This window comes from Eretmochelys imbricata, chromosome 11 (genome assembly GCF_965152235.1).
Source record: "Eretmochelys imbricata isolate rEreImb1 chromosome 11, rEreImb1.hap1, whole genome shotgun sequence".
NCBI lineage: Eukaryota > Metazoa > Chordata > Testudines > Cheloniidae > Eretmochelys > Eretmochelys imbricata.
Genome location: NC_135582.1, coordinates 19,588,824 through 19,612,459, shown reverse-complemented (window position 1 = coordinate 19,612,459; position 23,636 = coordinate 19,588,824). Strand labels below are relative to the sequence as shown.

General features: G+C 42.1%; 1 protein-coding gene across 1 annotated transcript in view; it reads right to left on the bottom strand.

Annotated features, from left to right (window-relative positions):
• THSD7B (thrombospondin type 1 domain containing 7B) overlaps positions 1-23,385 on the bottom strand; it is a 408,861-nt gene extending 385,476 nt beyond the window's left edge. The window contains exon 1 of the mRNA XM_077830083.1: positions 23,250-23,385. Within this exon, the coding sequence (XP_077686209.1) occupies positions 23,250-23,385 (136 nt within the window). The remainder of the gene's footprint in view (positions 1-23,249) is intronic.
• Positions 23,386-23,636: the final 251 nt, after the last annotated feature.

Below are 23,636 nucleotides of genomic sequence, written 5' to 3'. Positions count from 1 at the left end.
GAGAAGAATGAGGGGGGATTTGACAACCTGAAAGGGGGTTCCAAAGAGGATGGATATAGACTATTCTCAGTGGTACCAGATGACAGAACAAGGAGTAATGGTCTCAAGTTGCAGTGGGGGAGGTTTACGTTGGATGTTAGGAAAAACTTTTTCACTAGGAGGGTGGTGAAGCACTGGAATGGGTTACCTAGGGAGATGGTAGAATCTCCTTCCTTAGACGTTTTTAAGGTTAGGCTTGAGAAAGCCCTGGCTGGGATGATTTAGTTGGGAATTTGACCTGCTTTGAGCAGGGGGTTGGACTAGATGACCTCCTGAGGTCCCTTCCAACCCTGATATTCTATAATTCTATGAATAAGAATGTACATTACACTGAATCCTAGGGGATCTCCCAGTCAATCGCGATCTCCGGCGGCACTGTAATGTGGCTGATGCTAAGGCAGGCTCCCTGCCTACCCTGGCCCCACATTGCTCCCAGAAGTGGCCACTGCAGCCCTGTGGCCCCGGGGGCAGGGGTCTCCTTCCATGCGCAGTTCCTGCCTGCAAGAACTGCCTTCTTTGTCTGGGAGAGCGGTGGGGGTGGTGCTTGCAGAGGGGCAGCACGCGGAGCCACGTGCTCCTCGCCCCCACCCCCGACCCCAGGGGCCGCAGGGGCACATTGGCCCCTTCCAGGAGCAGTGTGGGGCCAGGGTAGACAGGGAGCCTGCCTTAGTCTCACTGCACCCGCCGCCGACTGGGAGCCACTGGAGGTAAGTGCTGCCCGGTGGGAGGCCGCAATCAAACCCTCATCCATGAGCCCCCTCCCAGAGCATCCCATACCCCTTCCTGCTCCCTGAACCCCCTCCTGCATCCCAAGCCCCACCCTGAACCCCCTCCCAGAGCCAGCACCCTGTACCCCCTCCTGCACCCCAACACTCTGCCCCAGGCCAGAGCCCCCTCCCAAACCCACACTCCCTCCTAGAGCTTGCACCCCTCACCCCCTCCTGAACCCCAACCTCCTGCCCCAGGCTCAGCCCAGAACCCACTCTCACACTGCAAACCCCTCAGCCCCAGCCCAGAGACCACACCCCCTCCCAAACTCCAACCCCCTGCCCCAGCCCAGTGAAAGTGAGTGAGGGTGGGGTAGAGCGAGAGACAGGGTGGCGGGGGGGTGGAGTGAGTGGGGCAGGGTAGATCCTGGGCTGCCCTTCAATTCAAAAAGTGATGTTGACGGTAAGAAGGTTGGAGACCACTCCTTTAATATATCAAGCTTTTGTTCATAAGTAATACATTTAGGGGAATCATTGCAAATTTAATTGGAGTATAATTCTTCAGCTGTTAGCCACTAATTTATATTGTTTTATCATATCTTTGTTACTATAGTATGTAAGCCAAACTCTGAATGTATTTACTATTAAAAAAATGCAACACTGGTACCAGTCGCCTTTTTAAAGTGTCCAGTAGAGTGAAAATGGTGGTGTCTTACATAGCATCATCCTAAATAGCTTCTGAAGAGTAGTCACTGTAGAAAAAAAATAGTCGAAAAAATTGTGCAATGAATGGGTAGAACCAAATGTTTAATGTATTGACTAGATAAATTACATTGGTTTGTCAGTACTTTTCTCAGGAACAGTTGGGTACCAAGTCATGTAAGCCTCAGTGCTGCAAGGATGTCAGATCCTCGTTCGTGGTGTTCCGACTGGATTCTCTTTGAACACATGCCCTTTCAAGTGAAATTAATCAATCTCTTTATCACTCGCACAGCATCTGGAGCCATAATCATTACCCAACTGCTGAGAAAGAAATGAAACCACTAATCGCACAGGGAGTAGGGCTTAGTGTTCTGAACAGGAAAGTTTGTATTAAGTTCTAATTTGAAAAGTGATTTTTCATGGCTAGCCTTCCAGGACACACTGCACAAAAAGGAGGCTGTGTTTCAGCAACTGTCTACTACTTATACCCCCCAGCACACAGAACCAATATATTTAGAACTGCGGTCATTAGCTTTTTATCGTGCTTTTCTAAATTTAATACCATAATTCTAAATCACTGGAATACTAAAGTATGACAGTTTCTTCATGCATTTCACGATGAAACTTCACAGACTCTGAATGAAGGAATAGCCAAAAAAGAAAACGAAAAAAAACCCACTACATCAGGAAAAATTGGCAGACAGTGGATTAAATATCATGTCATGGACATTAAGGACCATACACTGCCTCTAGTCTCGATAAAAGTACATCTCTCCCATTGATCTCAATGGGAACTCTCTATGCAAACGAAGGACAACCTATTTGGCCCCAAAACATTAAGAAGAAACTTTGGATACCAACCAGCTAATGGAATAAATTTAAAATGCACAGTACAGCCACCACCACCAAAATGTTAGACTGCCACACAGTATGCTTTACACATTCCCATTTTCTCATTCTCATTTTCAGTCTAATCCTGCTCAAAGTGAAGCCAATAGCAACACTGCCAATAACTTCCATTTCAAAAGGAATGAGATTGGACCGCAAATGTGTTAGAAATCTAGAGAAATTCTAAAATCAGTGGAAAGGTCTATTTAACAACTGCTGGCCCCTAGAAACCATCATGATCCATGTTATGTGCGTACAGATAACATTCTTGCATATTCTTTAGTGTTTTGCAATTAGAGGGAGAGTGTCCTCATACTAATTTTGTGTTCCAAATAGATACCAGTTGTCTGGATGCGCCATTATCCCCAATATATTGAAATAGTTCATTTAAATTGTTGAGTAAAACCCTTGCTGAAGCTAACTTGAGATATAAATTATTACAAAAATACTATGTAGTACTGAAGTGCAGCAGAGTAATTAAGCCAAGCACTCCACTGAAATGTGACTATCCATTTTTAATGTTGTGCTCTTACCTAGCAACAGAAGTCTTTTCAACAGCTACATTCAATTAAAAAAATATTAACCCCAAGGAAAAAGTATAAAAACATCCCCATCTGTTTTTCTTACCGCTCACTGTGCTTCTTTTGTGAGTGAAATATGCACAACAATGGAATCCAACAAAGCTGAATGAAAAGTACTACAATTCCAATAATAAAGTACCTTTAAAAAAAAAGAATTTAAAAGAAACCACATTTGCAGATTTTCCTGTGTGACCCACAGTTCTGTTCCCATAGTAACTATAAAGAAAAGAAAAGGATAAGATGGCTAACTCATACTTTTCCCTATACTAACAACAAAAAAGCAGCCCTATTTTCATAACCTATTATTGTAAGGGAGGGAAGTGGGACATTAAAAGATTAGTGTAAGAATCTCCTATGTAATCTAGTTTAAAACACCACCTATTGTGCACTTAAAGTTTGCTAGAAAAACATATTGAAAGGTATATAGACTTTGGATATAAACTACTGAAATAGTTTCACAAGTACAGGAATACCAATATTAACAGATATATGCAATAAAGTTTTCTTTCTGCAACTAGTCTAACCAGTATGGTCCTTACGCTAGCAGCTGTAGCAGTGGATACAGAATTCGATTTCCTGGATTCTCCTGTATTACTAGTATTTTGTACATTATCTTCCAATACATAAGGAGAAAATCTTTTAGAATATTTCTACTCCCACCCCCCCCCCACACACACACCTCCTTAATGGATTTTTTTTCTGTGCCTAGTACCCCAATACTTACATGATAGTTTGGCAACCTCTTTTTGAGGAGAGTACAGCATCTAACAAGTTTTGGTTTTGTTTTGTTTTTTTGTTGTTGTTTTTTATCAGCAATGCCACCTCCACGACCACAGAACGCTCCTTGGCAGGACACCCAGTACAGTTCTGCTGCAAGAGGGGGAGGTGTGAAAGGGGTATATGCTTCCTGTGTAGCATGGAACCCAGCTGGGCTGTTGTGACCAGAAGGGCAGCACTTAGAGGAGAAACGGAGACAGGGCTAGTAGAGAGCGGGGGAGGTCAGAGGATCTGCCACTTTGCAGTTCCTCTGGTCTTCCTCCCTACATCAGGAGAGAGACAGCACATGCACTCATTACATATACAATTGACACCATTACAACATTAGTGGAATGCCTTGCTAACAACAACAAAAATCTCTGCACAAGCTGTATCTTTTTCATAGCACTCAAAATCACACCAGATACTTCAGATGTACCATGACATGATCTGGTCCCTGCCACAAGAACTTCCAATCTAAAGTTATACAAGAAGCAACAAGAAATAGTAATAGATATATGATATGAGCAGAGGTACGAGGCAGGGAGCCCAAGGGTCACAAAGGTAATGGATTATTATCCTTGATTATTCCAAGAATATTTTTTTTTAAAAATTGTTAATAAGCTAGTATATTTGTGGAGTTACGAAAGTGTTAGAAGAACTGAATTGATAAGGATGAGGGTGATAGGAGGGTTGGTGGAAGTAGTAAAAGTTAGCAGCCCAGGGAAGTGAAGTGGAGTAGTGAAACAGAGAGAGTGCAAGAAAGGGCCAGGAGCCACAGGGATGCAGACCAGTTAGCAGCATGAGAGAAGGCACAATCCTGTAATTAAGAAAATGTCCATTATATTACCCTGAAATCTCCTTGAAGATAGTTGACTATGATAGGCAGGAAGTGGGGAGGAGGAGGAGGAAGATAAAATTCGGAAGCAAGGGGAAAGAGATGGGATGTGAACAATGTGAGAAAGAGATAGGGAAAAAATAGGTATGCCATCTGGAGATAGGGAAGTGGGGAAGAGACAAGAAGTAACAGAAAAGGATAAAAAGGTGATACAAAGAAGAAAGTGAAGAAAGAAGAGAAGGAAAAGTGGAAGAAAAAAGGAGCAAGAAATCGTGCACAATCTGAGGTCAGAAATGATTTTGTTTACCTCTCTCCCCCACCCCTCTGAAATTCCACACCAACCACTACCATTGGGCACCTTATTTATTTCCCTATTGGAGCCTTAAATCCACCCCAGAGTCTGCTAAGTGACTTATATGGTGACTATGTACATTCTCCCTCTGCCAATACAATCTAGCTTTCAACCCAGTGCAAGCTATAGAAAAAATGAAGGCATTGATTCTTTTGTATTTTTAAATAATAATACCCAAATCCTTTTTCTGATCAGTGTGCTGGATGATCGTTCCATGCAGCATATTTTCCCCACGTTAGTTCCTTATTCCCAGACTAAATTTTTTTTTCTATTTGTTATTTAGCACTCAACAGCATCAGTCATCTGCTGGCCCTAACATATCAGCAGATTATCTAGTGAAGTTGTATTTAAACTATATTGAAAAGTTGACAGAATATTTTATTTCCCTCTTAATCAGTTTTCCAACTGGCTTTTTAGCTGGTTGCAAAAATGGGGGGCGGGAGGAAGAAAATCAAATTTTCATTTGTTTAATCGACATTTTGTTGCTATTGAAATTTTGCAAACAACTCTCCTGAGGCCTCGTTCCTGAAAAGATGTACACAATAACTTTACTTGGCACACGTGTAGTCTCATTGACTTGGAAAGATTCTTACAAAAACCGTAAGTGAGGCGTGTTTTCTTGTGTTCTCATTAGATGTGTTTGCTGGTTATTTAATACAAATGTATAAACACAGCTCAAAGACAGCTCAACTACTTTTGGTCAAACCTTCCATAGGTTTCTGGCTGACAGAATAGCATAGAAACTTTCAGTCCAAAAGAAATATGGGTGAAGATTATGAGTGACCGAAAAATGGGATTCAAGGCTTAATTTCACCCTTAAATAGTGATACAACTGACACTGTTACAACATACTATTCAACATAACCTACTGAATTCAAACTGCAAATAAGAAACATTGCTCTGTTTTATTCCAATGTGTGTAGCATTAAAGGGGTACCTACATTAAAAAAAGGGTTGGGGGTTAGAAAAGTAGGAGACCAGCAAGAATTCAGCAACTGCTTCAAGAATCCAGTGGTCAAAAGCAGAAGTTGGTAAAAAGCACACTGACTTAGCTGAGTCTCAAGTGCCATGAAACTCCCACATAGGCACTATATAAAGGTAATTTAAAGTATTTATTTCCCTCATGTAGTTAGCCCTAATAATCTTAGATGGATTTTCATTCTCATCTTGTGGAAGACTATTACTTGTCTCTCAATAATCCCTAAGAAGATAGGTGGTTCTCTGATTTTCATAAGGAATGAACCCCTTATCAGTAGGTTCGTGATCCAGTCTTTCGAAGATAAAGATTTAGACCCGTTTTAACATTTGGTGTATTTAGATGAAAAAGTGTCTTTTAACAAATAGGTCAAAAGGACTTTCAAACTAGCACCTGATCTTCCTGAAATTAAGACACTGGGAAATTGAGGCAGAATCATCTGAAAATGAAACAAAAAAGGTTCTTTTTGGTCTTGTCCATAACTGCGTCACCGATATTCACTAATAGTTCAAAGGCTCCTCTTTCATTAGAAGAGCATTACCTATAAAGTGGATATCATAACTTTTCCATTATAGTTTATTCCTGAAGGACTAATGATCAAAATAAGGTTAGCAGGGTTTTTTGTGTGTGTGTTCCTCTCAGATGTTGGTAACAACTAAAATAAAGGAAGATTTTTAGTTATCTTTGACAATCAAATTTATGTCTCACGAACCCTGGCTTCCTGCAACCTACAAATACTTGCAAATGAACAGTATATTCTTCAGGATTAAATCTGTTTTCTGAGGTTACCTACAACTCAAACTATTCTTCCAGCATGATGGCTCACTCTTAAAGTTCCTCCATTCAGAAAAGCAAGTATTTCTCTCTTGATATGATGAGGAATTATATCCTGATGAGGAATGCAATGGGCCTAACTGTCTAAGATCTACATTTGTTAGAATTGCATTACCTGGCACATCCCTCAAGTTTTTGTCAGACCACTCTCTCCCAGAATGTTAATATAGTTTGTTTTCTTCTTTTGTCCATATTTCTATTTTTATTTTCTCTCTGAAGCTGCCAGATATTTTTGTCCTGATCTTCTAGCAATAAGACTCCCTGGGTGAAATCCTGGTCCATTGAACTCAATGGCAAACCTCCCATTGGCGTCACCCCTTGATTCTAGAGAAATAATAGGAACTGAGCAAATTGTCACCAGGCCAATGGGATGGTCTTCACAAAAGGGGATTACGACTAGTAGATGTAATCGGTTTTGTACAACAGATTTTGAATTCTGGATTAATTCTGACACAAAACCCTTCCTTGATTTTTGGCAGCTCTCTTTCCTTTTAGGCTAGAGAGAAAAACCATTCCCAAGTGCACTGAACATTTAACCAGAAAGAGAGAACTCATTCCTAAAATCGCTATTGCTTCTATGTTGTAAAAAGATACGACTTCTTCGAATTGTCAGCTGAAAAGGGTGCCTCTGCTATCCCTTCCCCCAATTTCCACAAATTGGCAGACCCAGATTACATGTTACAAATATGAGGATTACATGGGGAGTCAAAGGCACCACCAGTGACATTTCCTGATGGCCATAAGAATGCACCCTTAAGTTCCAGAAACACATGGCCATCCCCAGGAAATACAGAGGAGTATTGTGAACTAGCATTGATCCCTGAATTTTGTCAGCCGTTTTAAACCCATAATTGGCTATTCCCATTACTTGTAAATCACTAAAAATATATCCCTATTTTTAACATTTTTAGACCAAGATCTTCATACCACAGTCTCAAATACCAAGTAAAAACTGCACTGTAGATTCATAAGGGTATGAATATTTAAACTTAATAAAATGTTTCATTTGTCACTGTTAAAACAACAGCCATATTTGCATTAAAGAAATTGTATATACAGTTTAGGACTGTTCAAGAGATGAAGAAAGTTAACATGATGAAATATGGAAATCACTAATTGGATATCACAAGGAACACTATTAATTTACGAGCATTTAAAGACAATTAGATTTTTGCCAGATTCTATCACTAACAGTGCTTTGTTAACAATTGATAAGCTTTAGAGAATTATTCAACCATTAAAATTTGCAGAGTAATTTAATTGGTATAATTAGTGCTTTTATGCATAGGCTTGTGGTCACATTACAAGTATGGTGACAAGCAGCATCCTGAAACCAACAGATATCCTCAGTGCAATGCTATATTAATGTATCGTCTCTAGAAACCCAGAGCTCAAAAAAATTCATTCTGAATAAGAAAGTTCAGCAACCTGTATTAAATTTAAGTGTGGAAGTCTTGACTAGTTAAGAGAAGAGTATTGTATAATCCTCATGAAAGTCATACTTTCAGGTTCCTACAGTTTAAGGATATGGGGCCCAATTTAGTTGCAATTGTATAAATTTGAATGGAGATGCACTCACTTACACCAGGGCTCAGTTTGGCCCACAAAGTCCAGTTTTACAATGTCTGGACTTTCATAAGACACTCAACCTAGCACCTAGGCAAGGAAACCGCTATTTTATCCACTTTAGTGTTTATTTCATTCAGGTTTCTGACATCCTGTAAGGAGCTCATATGTGTCCCCATGACTTTAGAGGATACAAAAATTCTCTTTAGAAAAACAATTTTACACTAAAGGTTCTATTTTGAAAGAAAATGGTCAGAATGATCAAAATCAAAATTACAAACCATGACAGTTAAATCCAAGTTATGAAAATCTCTTTTAGTGTAAGAATTAATTTACCAAGTAGACCACAGTTGATATGCATGTACACACAAATGGATGCATATTATTATTCAAGTGTATACATAACATTGTCTGAGGGTTGCATTATTGTCTACTCGCACAAAACTAAACACCCATGCCCCGCCTCTTCTCCAAGGCCCCACCCCTTGCGCACTCCATCCCTCCTCCCTCTGTTGCTCACTCTTCCCACCCTCACTCACTCGCTCATTTTCACCAGGCTGGCTCAGGAGATTGGGGTGTGGGAGGTGATGAGGGCCCCGGCTGGGGATGCAGGCTCCAGGGTGGGGCCATAAATGAGTTCAGGGTGCGGGAGGGGGCTCTGGGCTGAGGCAGTGGGTTGGGATGTGGGAGGGAGTGAAGGCTCCGGCTGGGACTGCGGGCTCTGGGTGGGGCCAGGGATGAGGGGTTTAGGGTGCAGAAAGGGGCTCTGGGCTGGGGGTGGAGCCGAGGGGTTCAGAGTATGGAAGGGGGCTCCAGGCTGAGGCAGGGGGTTGGGGTGTGGGAGAAGGTATGGGCTCTGGGCTGGGGCCAGGGATGAGGGATTTGGAGGTGCAGGAGGGGGCTTCAGGCTGGGGCCAAGGGGATTGAAGTGTGGGAGGGGGCTTCAGATGAGGGTGTGGGCTCTACGGTGGGGCTATAAATGAGGAGTTCAGGGTGCAGGAAGGGGCTCTGGGCTGAGGCAGTGGGTTGGAATGCGGGAGGGCTCTGGCTGGGAGTGTAGACTCTGGGGTTGGGCTGGAGATGAGGGCTTTGGGGTGTAAGAGAGTGCTCCGGGCTGGGACTGAGGCGTTCGGAGGGTGGGAGGGGGATCAGGGCTGGGGATGAGTGATTTGCGGTGCAAGAGGGGGCTCTGAGCTGGGACTGAGGGGTTCAGAGGGCAGGAGGGGGATCAGGGTTGGGGCTGGTGGGAGGGGGTCAGGGGTGCAGGCTCCAGGTGGCGCTTACCTCAGGCGCTCTCGGAAGCAGTGGTATGTCTCCCCTCTGGCTCCTACGCGGAGACATGGCGAGGCAGCACCACCCCTGCAGCTCCCATTGGCCACAGTTCCTGACCAATGAGAGCTGCGGAGCTGGCACTTGGGGTGGAGGCAGCGTGCGGACCTCCCTGGCTGCCCCTAGGGATAAGAGCCAGAGAGGAGACATGCCGCTGCTTCTGGGAGCCACGCAAAGCGTGCTTTTGCCCCACTGCGCCACCGACCGGACTTTTAACAGAGCCGCCAGAGTCCCTTTTCGACCAGGCATTACATTCGAAAACCGGACACTTGGCAACCCTAGTTGCATATGGGTGTCCACGCTCCACAACCACACTCCACAAAGTCAAGTAAGCTAAAGCTACATTGTAGCTGAAATTTAGGATTTACAACAGTAAAGAAATTCAAAGTTATGAGTCCACAGATACCTAAACTAGGCCATACTACAGAAAGGGGTCATGATAACAGTCTGGGATCAATGATTTAACTCCAGTGAAATTATTCAAGTCCCCAAGTCTTACAATTTCCTTATTTTTCTGCATTTACAATTTCAGCAACGTTGCATGAAAGCAAGTTCTCTTCCTTCCCTACTCTTGCCAAATATTTCCTTGGAGTCCTTAAATTAGAATATAAGGGGGAAAAAGAAATGAGATTCATTGTACATATACATAAATGCATGTAAAGCTAAATATACCAATTAGAGATGCACACAAAGGACAGCCATGTGCACTCTCGTGAGGGCAGAATTTAGGTGTGTTTATTCTAATTCCCTTTTTCCTATTTCTTTTTCAACCTTATTGCGTTTAATTTTAATGTCCAATGCTTTAAAACCATATCTTTTGAAAGGTTTTCAGCATTAAAAAAAAATGTCTGAAAATGTAATCAATGAAAACACTAGGGTATTTTTCCATACTCTGTTTTGTTTTTTTTAATTTAAACATCAGTTGGACTACTACTATAAGACAGTTCAGCCTATGGGGCAGGATTTATTTTCCCCACACAATTTTAAAAGCCTGAAAATACAGGCTTTTAACTTAAATGCCTCTTTCTTAGCCATAAACACCACAAGAGCATCACAATATATATCTTACAGTATTGTTACTGCAACACTGCAGCTAAGGATTGACTGTATCAAACCAGCCCTAGGATCTTACATATTTGACTGCTAAAAAAAATTTTTTTTTACTTCTCTCGGGAAAGGATATATTTATCAATCACTGGGGCACATGCACCCTGACAAGAACAGTTCTATTGTTTTCATTGGAGTTTCATGACAGAAGTGCATGTTCATGAAAACCACTGAACCATCCTTTTGCTAGTTCTAGAACATATTTTCTAAGGCCCTCAAGGGTTTAATAATTCTGTGTCAATTGGAATCAAGTGAAGTTGACATTTTCAGAACATTTTATGTACACCTCTAAAGACTTACAGTACAATGCATTTCAGAACTGGACAGAAATAAAATAAAAACTTGAAGGACTTCTTTTGTTCTTATATAAACTACCTTCCAAAGTATAGTGGGGTTGTCTGTTCAGTCAGCAGGCTTAGTTCTCAGGGCCTGCCACTTGTCTCTCTCTTTTGGTTCAGTATGTTCAGGACCACCAAAAATGGGGTTCAGCTGGGTCAGCTTTCTTATTGGTAACCTCCTAGTCCTGCATATGCCGGGGCTAGGTGTAGTGGAATGTGGGATGGGTAGGGAGACCTGGGGGCCTTTACTCCACTAGGTCCCAGCCTATCCCACATCCTGCTCACCTTCCCCAGGCCACTTCATACCATACCCAATGCCTCAGACTTATAGACTTGAATGCCAGAAAGGACCACTGATCACCTACTCTGTCCTACTGCACATCACAAGCTACAGAACCTCACCCAGTCACTCCTCCATAACCACTGGCTGAGTTACTAAAATATCCAAATCATGATTTAAAGACTTCTAGTTAAAGAGAACCCATCATTTACTCTAGTTCAAACTAGCAAGTGCCCCATGGCTCCACACTGCAAAAGTTGAGAAAGGGGTCTGCCAGTCTGACCTGGGGAAAGATTCCTTCCTGACCAAATATGTCAATCAGTTAGATCCTGCGTATGTCAGCAAGACCTGCCAGCCAGTCACCTGGGAGAGAATTCACAGTAGTAACTCAGAGCCTTCCCCATCTAGTGTCCTATCTCTGGCCACTGGAGATATTTGCTAATAGCAGTCAGAGATGGGCCACATGCCATTGTAGGCAGTCCCATCATACCATCCCCTCCATAAACTTATCAAGCTCAGTCTTGTAACCAGTTAGGTTTTTTGCCCCCACTGCTCTCCTTGGAAGGCTGTTCCAGAACATCACTCTTCTGGTGGTTAGAAACCTTCATCTATTTTCAAGCCTAAACTTGAAGCCAGTTTGTATCCATTTGTTCTTATGCCAACATTAGCCCTTAATATTAATAACTCCTCTCTCTCCTTTTGTGTTTATCCGTCTAATGTATTTATACAGAGCAATCATGTTTTCCCTCAGCCTTCGTTTGGATAGTGAAAAGAAGCCAAGCTTCATGAGTCTCCTCTCAAGAGACAGGTTCTCCATTTCTCTGATCATCCTTCTCTTTACCTGTTTCAGTTTGAATTAATCTTTCTTAAATATGGGAGACCAGGCTGTACACAATATCCCAGATGAGGTTTCACCAGTGCCTTGTGTAATGGTAGTAATACCCTATCTCTACTGGAAAGACTTCACCTGATGTATCATATGATTGCATTAGCCTTTTTCATGGCTGCATCACATTGATGGCTCAGTCTTTCTGTGATTGACCATTACACTAGGTCTTTCTCCTCCATCTCTTCCAACTGATATATCCCCAGCTTATAGCAAAAATTCTTGTTGTTTGTCCTTAAGTGTATGACCTTGCACTTTGCATTATTAAATTTAATCAAATTTCTATTACTCCAGTTTTCAAGGTGATCCAAACCTTCTTGTATGATATTATGGTCCTCCTCTGTACTGTCAACACCTCCCAGCTTTGTGTCACCTGCAAAAGTTATTAGCACTGTGACACATGGCCAGAAAGGGTTAAATATCCTTCAAAATAAATAACCCTCAAAAGACATATGGAGATATAATGTTTGTGTTTTTGTGTATTTACGTATATACAAGTAGGGTCAGCAATGTAATCAGCAGTCCCTGTCTATGCTGTATTCTGATAGTTCAGAGATCAAAAGAACATCCTAGCATTTAAATGAATTGCAAACACAGGATATCTCGGTATTCATCTCTCTTTGAAATGTATTGTGAATGGTGGAGGAACAAGCAAATTGCCTTCTGTTAATTCGTATAGCTAAGTACCACTGATGGACTACCTTCAAAGTCATCCTAAATTACCTTTTGTTCCCCGACGAACTCCAACTTGTCAAAGAGGACATTAAATTGTATAAAAGATCCTTGGGTCCTGATTCTGTCATCCCAGATCTGCATAAGGTGTCATGCAGGGGAAGCCTAAGACGCAAAGCCTGAGATCCCAGTTCTAACTGGATTGCCCTGAAATATGAACACTGGACTATAACCTATGAACTATTTCTGAAAGAACTCTTTGCAACTACAAAGCTCAACATCTCTGCTGTAAATCTGAACCTCAATGAATTGAGCTCATGTCTGTATATATATTGATCTTTTAACCATACTCTCTCTCTCTTTTTTATTTTATTAATAAATTTTAGTTTAGTTAATAAGATTTAGTTGTAGCATCATTTGGGTAAAATCTGGAATATTCAATAACCTGGGAGGTAATGTATCCGATCCTTTAGGACTGGTAGAATCTTTTCTTTTATATGATGAAGTAAGATTTTCAGAAATCATCATATTTGACTTAGATTTACCAAACCATCATAAAACAGCTTCTTTATTAACTTACTGGTTACTCAGAAGTCCCTTAAAGTGATCCAGCCTCAGATCTCCATCCAGGTACCCAAGTATTGGAATATCCACCAGCTTTTTGGGGATTGTCTGCCCCATTCTTTGCAATTCACCCTAATTGAGTGACCACAATTCGCCCCCACTGGGATCTCGGTCACAAGCACACTCTCACTTTTTGTGCTAAGGTCAGTAATAAATATGTTAAATAAGATTGGTCCCAAGACCGATCCCTGAGGAACTCCACTAGTAACCTCCCTCAAGCCTGTCAGTTCACCTTACAGTATGGCCCATTGTAGTATCCCCTTTATGCAGTTCCTTTCAATTCTGGTATTAATCCCCATGTGGAACTGTATCAGACGCTTTACTGAAATCCAGATAGGCTAGCTTTGCTGCATTTCCTTTGTCTAGAAAATTGGTAATCACTGGTCTGGCACGATTTACCTTTTGTAAAACCATGTTGTATCTTATCCCAGTTACATTTACCTCTGTGTCCTTAAGTACTTTCTCTTTCAAAATTTGTTCCAAGACCTTGCATACAATTGAGGTCAAACTAACGGGCCTGTAGTTTCCCAGATCAGCTGTCCCCCACACCCATTTTTAAAAATAGGTACTATATTAGTAATTTTTCAGTCACAAGGTAGGACCCCCAAAATTATGGATTAATGAAAAAAACCATTCCTATTGGGCTTGCAATTTCACAGGCCATCTTTTTTAATATTCTTGGATTGAGATTACAGGGGCCCCCCAGTTGGGTCTCCTTAAATTGTTTATATTTGACTTCCATTTCAGATGTGGTAATTTCTACTTCCATATCCTCATTCCCATTAGCAACACTGCACTAACCCTAACCTCCTTGTTACCCTTATTAAAAACTGAGGCAAAGTATTTCTTTAGGTGTTGGGCCATGCCTAGCTTATCTTTAATCTCCACCCTAACCTCAGTGCTTAATGGTCCTCTTCTTTCCTTTTTTGTTTTTATTTATATGGCTAAAACAAAGTAAAAGTTCTTCAATTTCCTTTGCAAGGTCCAACTCTGCGTGGTTTTTGGCGGTTCTCACTTTTTTCCCTACACTTTCTCGCCTCCAAGAGATAGCTTTCCTTGCTGATCCATCCCTTCTTTCATTCCTTGTAGGCTTTCTGCTTTCTCCAATAACCTGTCTGAGGTTCTTGTTCATCCAGTTTGGTCTGCATGAATTAATTTTTCTGTCTTGCTTGGGGATACAGCGTTTAGATTGTTTCTTGCAATTTTGCCAAAGTAATTCCAAGCCTCCCTACATTCAGACCCTTGAGTTTTTCAAACCAGTCTACTTCCCTAACTATTCGCCTTAATTTTTTAAAGTTTTCCCTTTTGAAATCAAGTACGCTACTTGCAGACCTGTTTGTGTTTATCCTTCCATTTAGTTTAATCTGAATTAGCTCTTAATCACTTAAGGGTGTCCTCTACACCCAGTTATTCTACGAGGTCCTCACTTTGGAGCACAGCAGCTGTTTAATTATAGTCCCTTTCTTCAAACCCCAGAGTCTTAGAGCTGATACAAGAGGACCTTCTGCTGCCCGCACTCAGGATTCTCCCTACCTGTTGGGTGATGTATCAAAGGAGAGGAGGAAGACTCACAGCCAGACCGCCTCAGTCAGAGCTTCTCCTATTGTGACAGGGCAGTGCTCCTCCAGGGAAATGGCTTCTCTCCTTTTCCCTGGGCTGCTGGACCTTTCTTTATATTGCTGCATTCCTCAGGATCAAGCTCAGCAGTGCCTGAGGTGCGGAGCTTACCTGACCCTGTACTGCTCCAAGCCTTTCCCCTGCCTAAGCCCCGGGCTGGGATTTGCAAACCCCATCACACAAAGCTAATTCAAAAACCATTTGTACAACATTACACAGGAACCAGAGGATTTTTGTTTTGTTTTTCAAATGTAACACTTCTGAGATTTTGTGAATCTCTCAGAGAAACACATTATGAAGAAACATAGGATACTGGATCAGACCTGTTGTCCACTGAGTGCAATATCCTCTCTCTAGCAGTGGCCAGCACCAGAAGCTTCCAGAGAAGATGCAATAAACCCTGCAATAGGTAGATGTGCGATATTCTCCACCACCACCTTGCCCCTCCACAAAGCATGTCTCATCCTAATCTTTAGTTGTTAGGGATTGGTTTAAACCCTGAAGCATGAAGTTTCTTTTCTATAAAAAACATTGTTTTGACTCACTAAAATTCCATAGAATTGTGAACTAGATGGAAAGACATTTGAACTTTGGCTCTATATAGTCTGAGTAGACACTTATGGCACAAGTTAGCTGAAAGAGGTCAACAAGACCCTCGATAGGCAATCGTGAATAACAAAAGGATGAAATATTTCACAGAAAGCAGCAAAGGTGACAATCATCTGTATCCAATGAAATTATGACCCTTCACAGATTCCAGGGCCAGAAGAGACCATCGTGATCATCTAGGTCAGACCTCTTGTATAACGCAAGCCATAGAACTTCCCCCAGAGAATCTTGATTTTAAAATTCTCAGTGATGAAAAATCCACCACAAACCTGGCTAAATTGTTCCAATGGGTAACTACTCTCACTGTTAAAAATTTACATCTTATTTCCAGTCTGAATTTGTTTAGCATCAAGATTCAGCCATTGGATGATGTTATACCTTTCTCTGCTAGATTGAAAAACCCACTATTAAATATTTATTCCCCTTGTAGGTTCTTATAGACTAATCAAGTCAACCCTTAACTTTCTCTTTGTTAAGCTAAATATACTCAAGTAGCTCAATCTATCACAGGGGTAGGCAACTGGAGGCACGCGAGCTGATTTTCAGTGGCACTCACGCTGCCTGGGTCCTGGCCACCAGTCCGGGGGGCTCTGCATTTTAAATGAAGCTTCTTAAACATTTTAAAAACCTTATTTACTTTACATACAACAATAATTTAGTTATATATTATAGATTTATAGAAAGAGACCTTCTAAAAATGTTAAAATGTATTACTGGCACGCGAAACCTTAAATTAGAGTGAATAAATGAAGACTCGGCACACCACTTCTGAAAGGTTGCCGACCCCTGATCTATCACTATAGGGCAGAGACTACTTCCCAGGACAGACTTCCTCAATCAGATAAGTATGGCCTACACATTTTTTCCTAGATGTATACATGTACATTTAGCAGTTTTAAAACACATATTGCTTGCTTGCACCCAACATACCAAACGTTTCAATTCGTTCTGAATCAGTGACCTGTCCACTCTTCATAATTTACCACTCCCCCAAATTGTGTCATCTGCAAAACTTTATCTGTGATTATTTCAGGTTTTTTCCATGTCATTGATAAAAATGTTAAAAAGCATACAGCCAAGAACAGATTCCTGCGGGACTCCTCTAGAAATGCACACCGTGATTTCCAGTTTACAATTACACTGAGACCTATCAGTTAGCCAACTTTTAATTCATTTAATGTGTGCCATGTTAATTTCATTTTGTTATAGTTTTTTAATCAAAATGTCATGCAGTACCAAATCAAATGCCTAACAGAAGTCTAAGTATGCAACAGCAACACTATTACTTTTATCAACCAAATGTGTAATCTCATATCAAATTAGTTTGACAGGATCTATTTTCTATAAACCCGCATTGATTAACAAAAAAAATAAAGGAAAGTAATATAATTAGTGCCAATCAAGTGTGACAAATGTGGCAATTTCCTGAACAAATCTTGTTGAATTAAGCTAAACTTTACTGAATTAAGTCGACATATAATTGTGGGCCAGGGATTGTTTGTAATTCCATGGGGAGTTACAGGGGAGGATGACCAGATGTCCCCATTTTATAGGGACAGTCCCGATATTTGGGGCTTTGTCTTATATAGGCGCCTATTACTCCCCACCCCCATATGGATTTTTCACACTTGCTCTCTGGTCACCCTATGGAGGGGGATCACAGCCCTCCAGGAACAAAAAACAGGGTGGTGGATTAGGGAGATTCACTCATGTGGTAACACCTCCAAAGATGTACCACCACCTGGAGATACTTGCATATACTGATTCAAATTGGATTCTCTAGAGACCAACAGACAAAGAAAGGGCTTTTGGATAAATAACCTGAGTTTAAACTGACTCAGGGCCTGATTTCTGAGCCATAAAATGGATAGGACTTTCTGTCCAAAGCAGGGCTCCAGTTCATGGGCTTACTTATTCTGAGCAAAAGGTGTTATGAACTTGTAATCACAGAAAAACCTGTGTGGGGTTTGAAGAACTGTTCACCTGCCAGAGACCTTATTGGCACTGGGGTGATCTCTGGCAACCTTTTAGCATGCATGTACATTCTTTTATTACTTTTAATGTGTTTTCTATCATGCTTTTACCTTAAGAATGCACATGCTTATTTAGAAAGACCTAAGTGGTAATTTAGCTGTGGGCAATTACACTGTTCACAGGCTCTGAGAAGAAGGCAAAGCAGGCCTGCTTAGACAATCTGACTTGCTGGGGAATTCAGTCCAGGCAGAAACTGTGCAGCCTGGAAATACCCTGGTCAGGAGGGAAGAGAGACATGTCTCCGCCCAATAAAGGTGACTGCTGGGAAGCTGAAAGCCTAAGAGTGGCGCCCTTGCTGGACCACAAAGGTGGAATACAGATGAAATTGCTCAGAACTGTGACATAATTCATTATATTACCCTCCTTTAATTCTTTGTTAAATCGAGTCCTGTATCAGCCTCTCCATTATCTTGTCCAGGCTTGATGTCAGGCTGACAGGCCTATAGTTACCCAGGTCATCCCATTTACACTTTTTAAATATTGGCACATTAGCTTTCTTCCACTCTTCTGGAAATTCTCCAGCATCACACAATTTAGTGAAAATCAATAGGTGTGATTCACATCTTCCTGAGATACTACTGGAATGGAAAAAGTAATTTTACCCTATGAGGAGACTACACCTATTTGTCCCCCAAATACAGAGATATTTGTTGAACACTTCTGCCTTTTCTGCATTAGTATTGATAATTCTACACCATTTCCACCTAGTAATGGACCAATATTATCTTTTTTGTCACAATTCTTTTTTGTTCCTAAAATACTTAAAAGCTCCTTCTTATTGTCTTTAATTATGCTGGTCATAGATTTCTCCTTGAGTCTCTCTGCTTTCCTTATCAATTTTCTACAATACCTAGCTTCGTATTTATAGTCACTGCTATCAACTTCTCACTTTCTCCATTTGTTATTTACAGTTTTATTTTTTGTAGCTGCCTTCATTTCCCTTCTAAACCAGGTCATATTTTAAAACCAATACAGCCTCCTTCCTCAATTGCTAGATTGTGCCTTTTTGGGCATCTATTAAGTCCTTAAACAATTCCCAATTATTCACATTCTTCTGATTAAATTCTTCTCCCAGCTGATTTGACTCAATTGTTTTCAGCTTTGTGAAATAAGCCCTGTCAAAGCACTAAGTGTGTATGTGTATACACACACACACACTCACACACACACACACACAGTGCTTTGACAGGGCTTTTATATATATATAAACTGGTCTGGACTTTATTCCGTTTACACAATATAAATGTGATTAGTCATGATCACTTGCACCTAATCTACCATTAATTTTTATTTCTCTAATCAGTCCCTCTTGCTATTGATATACAGGCATATGCTAAATAAGGTACAGGTATGGATTAATTCAGTAATGCAAAAGTCTACAGGTCCCAAAACTGTAAAACAATAGCTTAGCCAAACTACCTAAGGCCCAAGGCTTAAAGACTTGACATAAGTAACTAACCAGTAAATGACCCTACATCGCAAGATAGAGTGCTGTAATAGACAAGTGTTGCTAAACTGCTGACAGGTAACCACAAAATGACACTGTATATCAGCTTTAGATATTTTAAGTTAACCACAGCAGCATTTGTCGAACCATGAGAATACCATGACAACTAACTGATTAATACTAATAAACTTGAAGTAAAAGGCCTATTCACTGATGGGTAAAGGGCACCCCAACGTTAGCAGGGTAAGGAAAAACAGATAAGGAAAAAGAGCTGATGCACATACTGAATATGCATTAGCCTTAGTTAGTATTAGCATAACCTCTAATATAGGGTGGCACTTGGCCCATGGACCTGGAGCCTACCAAGTGAAGGACCACTCCTGGGTCATCTTACTACTACATGGTTCCCTGGAAAGGATGGTATGAGTAGGCGAATTCTGGATGCTTGTATTATCTCTGTCTGCTTTGCTACGTCATAGTGTTTGTGATATTGCTGACTGTGCTAATAAAACTATTGCAGATTCAATAGGTCTTGCCTAAGTGTAGGTGTCTGTCTTGCATACCCGGGGGTCCTCACTCCCAAATTAACTGTGATGCTGTGGCCGATCTAGAGGCAAATAAACCCTGCCAAACCACGGAATGTTAAATTGGAAACTCTAAATAATACCTGATTACACATTACTTGTCTATACTAGGTGGAATCCCCCTGTGTCGGTTGCAATCAGCTTTTTAGTTTGGAAATGGTCATCTACAATATTTAGAAATTCTAAGGATGTTTTACTAATGGCAATACAAGACCTCCTGTATATGTAATTGAAATTGAAGTCCCCCATTATCACACAGCTTCCCCTGCCCGCCCCCCATCTATGCATTATAGTTAGGGGTATAAAAAACCAGTCAACCTGTTTCCTGCTGTGATTTGGTGGTCTGTAGCAGACACAACTAATACCCCATTTTGTGTTTTATCTGTTAGAAGGTTCATCCATAACCATTCAAGGTAAATATTTTCCCAAATCATCAGTGACTCAGAAACAGGTAATGCCATTTTTCAGAGTGCCACTCTTCCTCCCTTTTTGTCCACTGAGTCCTTCCTAGACAGGTTATAACATTTATTTTAACGTTCCAAATGTGTGAATCATCCCACCATGTTTCAGTAATATCAACTAGATTGAATTTATACTCACAAATGAACAATGCCAAATCCTCTTGTTTGCTACTGAGGCTCCTAGCATTGGTGTACAGGAAATTAAAGAATCTCTTCTCTTCACATCCTTTGGTTCCCTGGTTAATTTTGTTCTCAACTTCTTGATTCTGCACTAAATGAGTTCTCATATCTTTCCTCTTTTTACCCTCCCATTGTGTTATTTTAGTTTAATACCCTCCTTACTACTCAAGCCAGCTTGTTCTTGAGGTGATTGGTTCCGTTTCTACTGAGTTCCCTCTTCTCATAGAATAGACTGGAACAATGTTCCACAAAACCAAATCCTATACCGCTTACCTAACCAGTGGTTCATTTTAATAATCTTCTGCCTTCTGTCTCCCTTTGCTCTCGAGACAGGAAGATAGCATAGAAGATCGCTTGGACATTGTCCTTCAGCATGCTTCTGAGTTCTCTGAAGTCATCTTTTATCCGTGATATATCCTGTGATGCAGTGTCATTAATGCCCATAAATGGATCCTTGCCCATTAACTTCAGAAATTCCTCCAATATCATGTGAGCGATGTCTTGTGTCTTGGTTCTGAGAAGACAACACACCATCCTGTTGTCTGCTTATCCTTTGCAGAATGTTGTTTTGATTCTTCTGAGTGTTGAACCTCCAGCAAGGATGGACAGACTTTCTTGGACAGTTGAGGAAACTTTTTATGGGCAAAACTGATTCTTTGAGGTTGGGCTTAGCTACCATCCACAGGCATGTCTCATACATCTTTCCTTTCACTTAGACCCCCTGGTTCTTAAGAGGTATCTTCCACAGTTTAAACACTGAGGACCTGGTATCAACTTGAAGCAGTGGCAATCCTGGAGTCTCTGCCAGTCAATCTTGATCTCTGGGCCATTAAAAGTCTGGCGGCACAGCAGGGATCAGGCAGGCTTCCTACCTGCTATGGCCCCTGCTGTGGCTGCTCCCGGAAGCAGCTAGCAGCTGGCACATCTCTGTAGCCCCTGGGTGAGGGCAGTGGCTTTGCACGCTGCCCCCGCTCCCAGCACTGCCCCTCCAATGGGAGGGAGGGACGGCCAATGGGAGCTGTGGGGGCGATGCTTGCAGAAGCGGGCAGCGCACAGAGACCCACTGCCCCCCTTTCTCCCAGGGGCTGCAGAGACGTGCCAGCAGCCCAGCTGCTTCCAGGAGTAGCGTGGGGCCACGGCAGGCAGGCAGCCTGCCTGAGCCCCACTGCACCGTTGGCCGGGAGCTGCCTGCAGTAAGAGCCTCCCAGCCAGATCCTCCACCTTGCACCCCCACACACACATCCCAACCCCCTGTCCCAGCCTGGCGTCCCCTCCTGCACCAAAACTCCCTCCCAGAACCCACACCCGTCACCCCCTCCTGCACCAGCTCGGAGGCCCTCCTGCACCCAAACTCCCTCCCAGAGCTTGCACCCCTCACTCCTGCACCCCAACCCCATGCCTGAGGCTCAGCCAATGCACACCCCACAGTTGAGAATGTTACGCTAATTTGTGCAATTCCTGAAGGATTTTGGATCTATAAACCACAAATGACACTAATAAAAAGTAACATTCATGAAATGTCCAGTGGATTCTATGAGATTTGGTGCAGTGTGACCATCTGACCCCTGCACCCAAAGTGCCTCCCAGAGCTTGTACTCCTCACTCCTACACACCAACCTCCTGCCCCAGGCTCAGCCCAGAGCCCCCTCCCACACTCCGAATCCTTTGGCCCCAGCCCAGACCCTGTACCCCCTCCCAAACCCCAACCCCCTGCCCCCTGCCCCAGCCCAGTGAAAGTGAGTAAGGGTGGGGGAGAGCGAACAACGGAGGGAGGGGGGAATGGAGGGAGTGTGGCGAGGCCTCGGGGAAGGGGCAGGGTAGATCCTGGGTTGATCTTAAATTCAAAAAGTGATCTTGTGCATAAAAAGGTTGGAGACCACAGACTTGAAGCTTTTAGCTGTATGGAATTCCTCCTGGTTCTCTTCTCTCTAGTAACCACAGTCCACCCATCCTCCTCTGTCTCCAGCTGTGAAAAATGCAGATCTGACCTCTTGCCTCTGATAGTTTTGAATGGCCAGACCTCCTTTCTGACTTCCTGTCTCCCCAACTCCTTGGTGGCCAGCTTCTTTCCTCCTTGAACCTGGTGTACTTCACATTTTCTGCACTGGGCTGTCTAGGAACTCCTCAACTTCTCTAGTTCTCAATAATGTCTCTATTTGCCTGTCCAATCCAAGAAGCTTCTCCAGCATGAGCTTTCACTTCATGCGTAGTAAGTCCCTTCTCGCTTCAGGCAGGAAAGGAAACAAGGCACATCCATTGCAGGACTTCCACAGTTCCATCGCTGGCCATCTTGAAACTGCATGTAGGAGCTGAACCTGGAAGCAAAGCTTTTCACACTCCTGCTCTCAACAATCTCTGAAACTCTATTAGCTGCCTCTGTTTGTGGTTCTCAAATTCACCCAGCAAGATGCTCTTTATCCCAAGTCTCTCTCTTTAGCTATGCAGCCTGTCCAGAGAGAACCCACAGATGAAGCAAAAGCACCACTCACTACGCACCACTGCCTCCCAGGACAGAGCCCAGGCTATGCCCTCCAAAACTCTCCTATTAGCTGCCTCTGTTCAAGTGATAGCATTGTGAAAACCCAGACTATACCAAGTGTCACTGCAGGGTACAGCATTTCAGTGAACAAGAAGATGGATTAAACTAAAGGAGAGGGGAAAATATATGTATACACACAGACACACATATATACACACAAATAAATGAAACTACATGAAAACACTATTAGGACATTTTTCTTTGGGAATTTCTTATAGTGCTAAATCAGAGTAGGAATAGGTAGCAGACTTCTTAAATCACAGGAACTAGAAAGTAAATAAATAACAATATGTTTATTCCTACCTGTTTTCCAGACAAATTGATGATCTTTCCTGGCTTCCAAATCAGTTGTTTGTAACATTGAGAGCACAAGTAAAAGCAAGATATTCCTCATGCCCCATGCCCAATGAGCAGAAACCCAGAGATCCCTCAGAAACATAATTCAGTCTCGTCGTCTTCTCTAGTCCTAGATTTGAAAGAAAAAGCAAATTAGTTTGCTAAAAATACATAGTAATAAAGCAAAGCAATCAGTCTCAGAGTCAGTGCTACTCAGTGTACATTGCACATCCTCTTCTGTGGTGCAGAGTCAGTTACATGGGTACTTTAGAGATGGTACTTGTGGAGATGTGTACTTTTAGCTCTGGAGGCCCCTGGTTCAATTCTAGGTGTCAGTCAAAATGGTGGCCATTA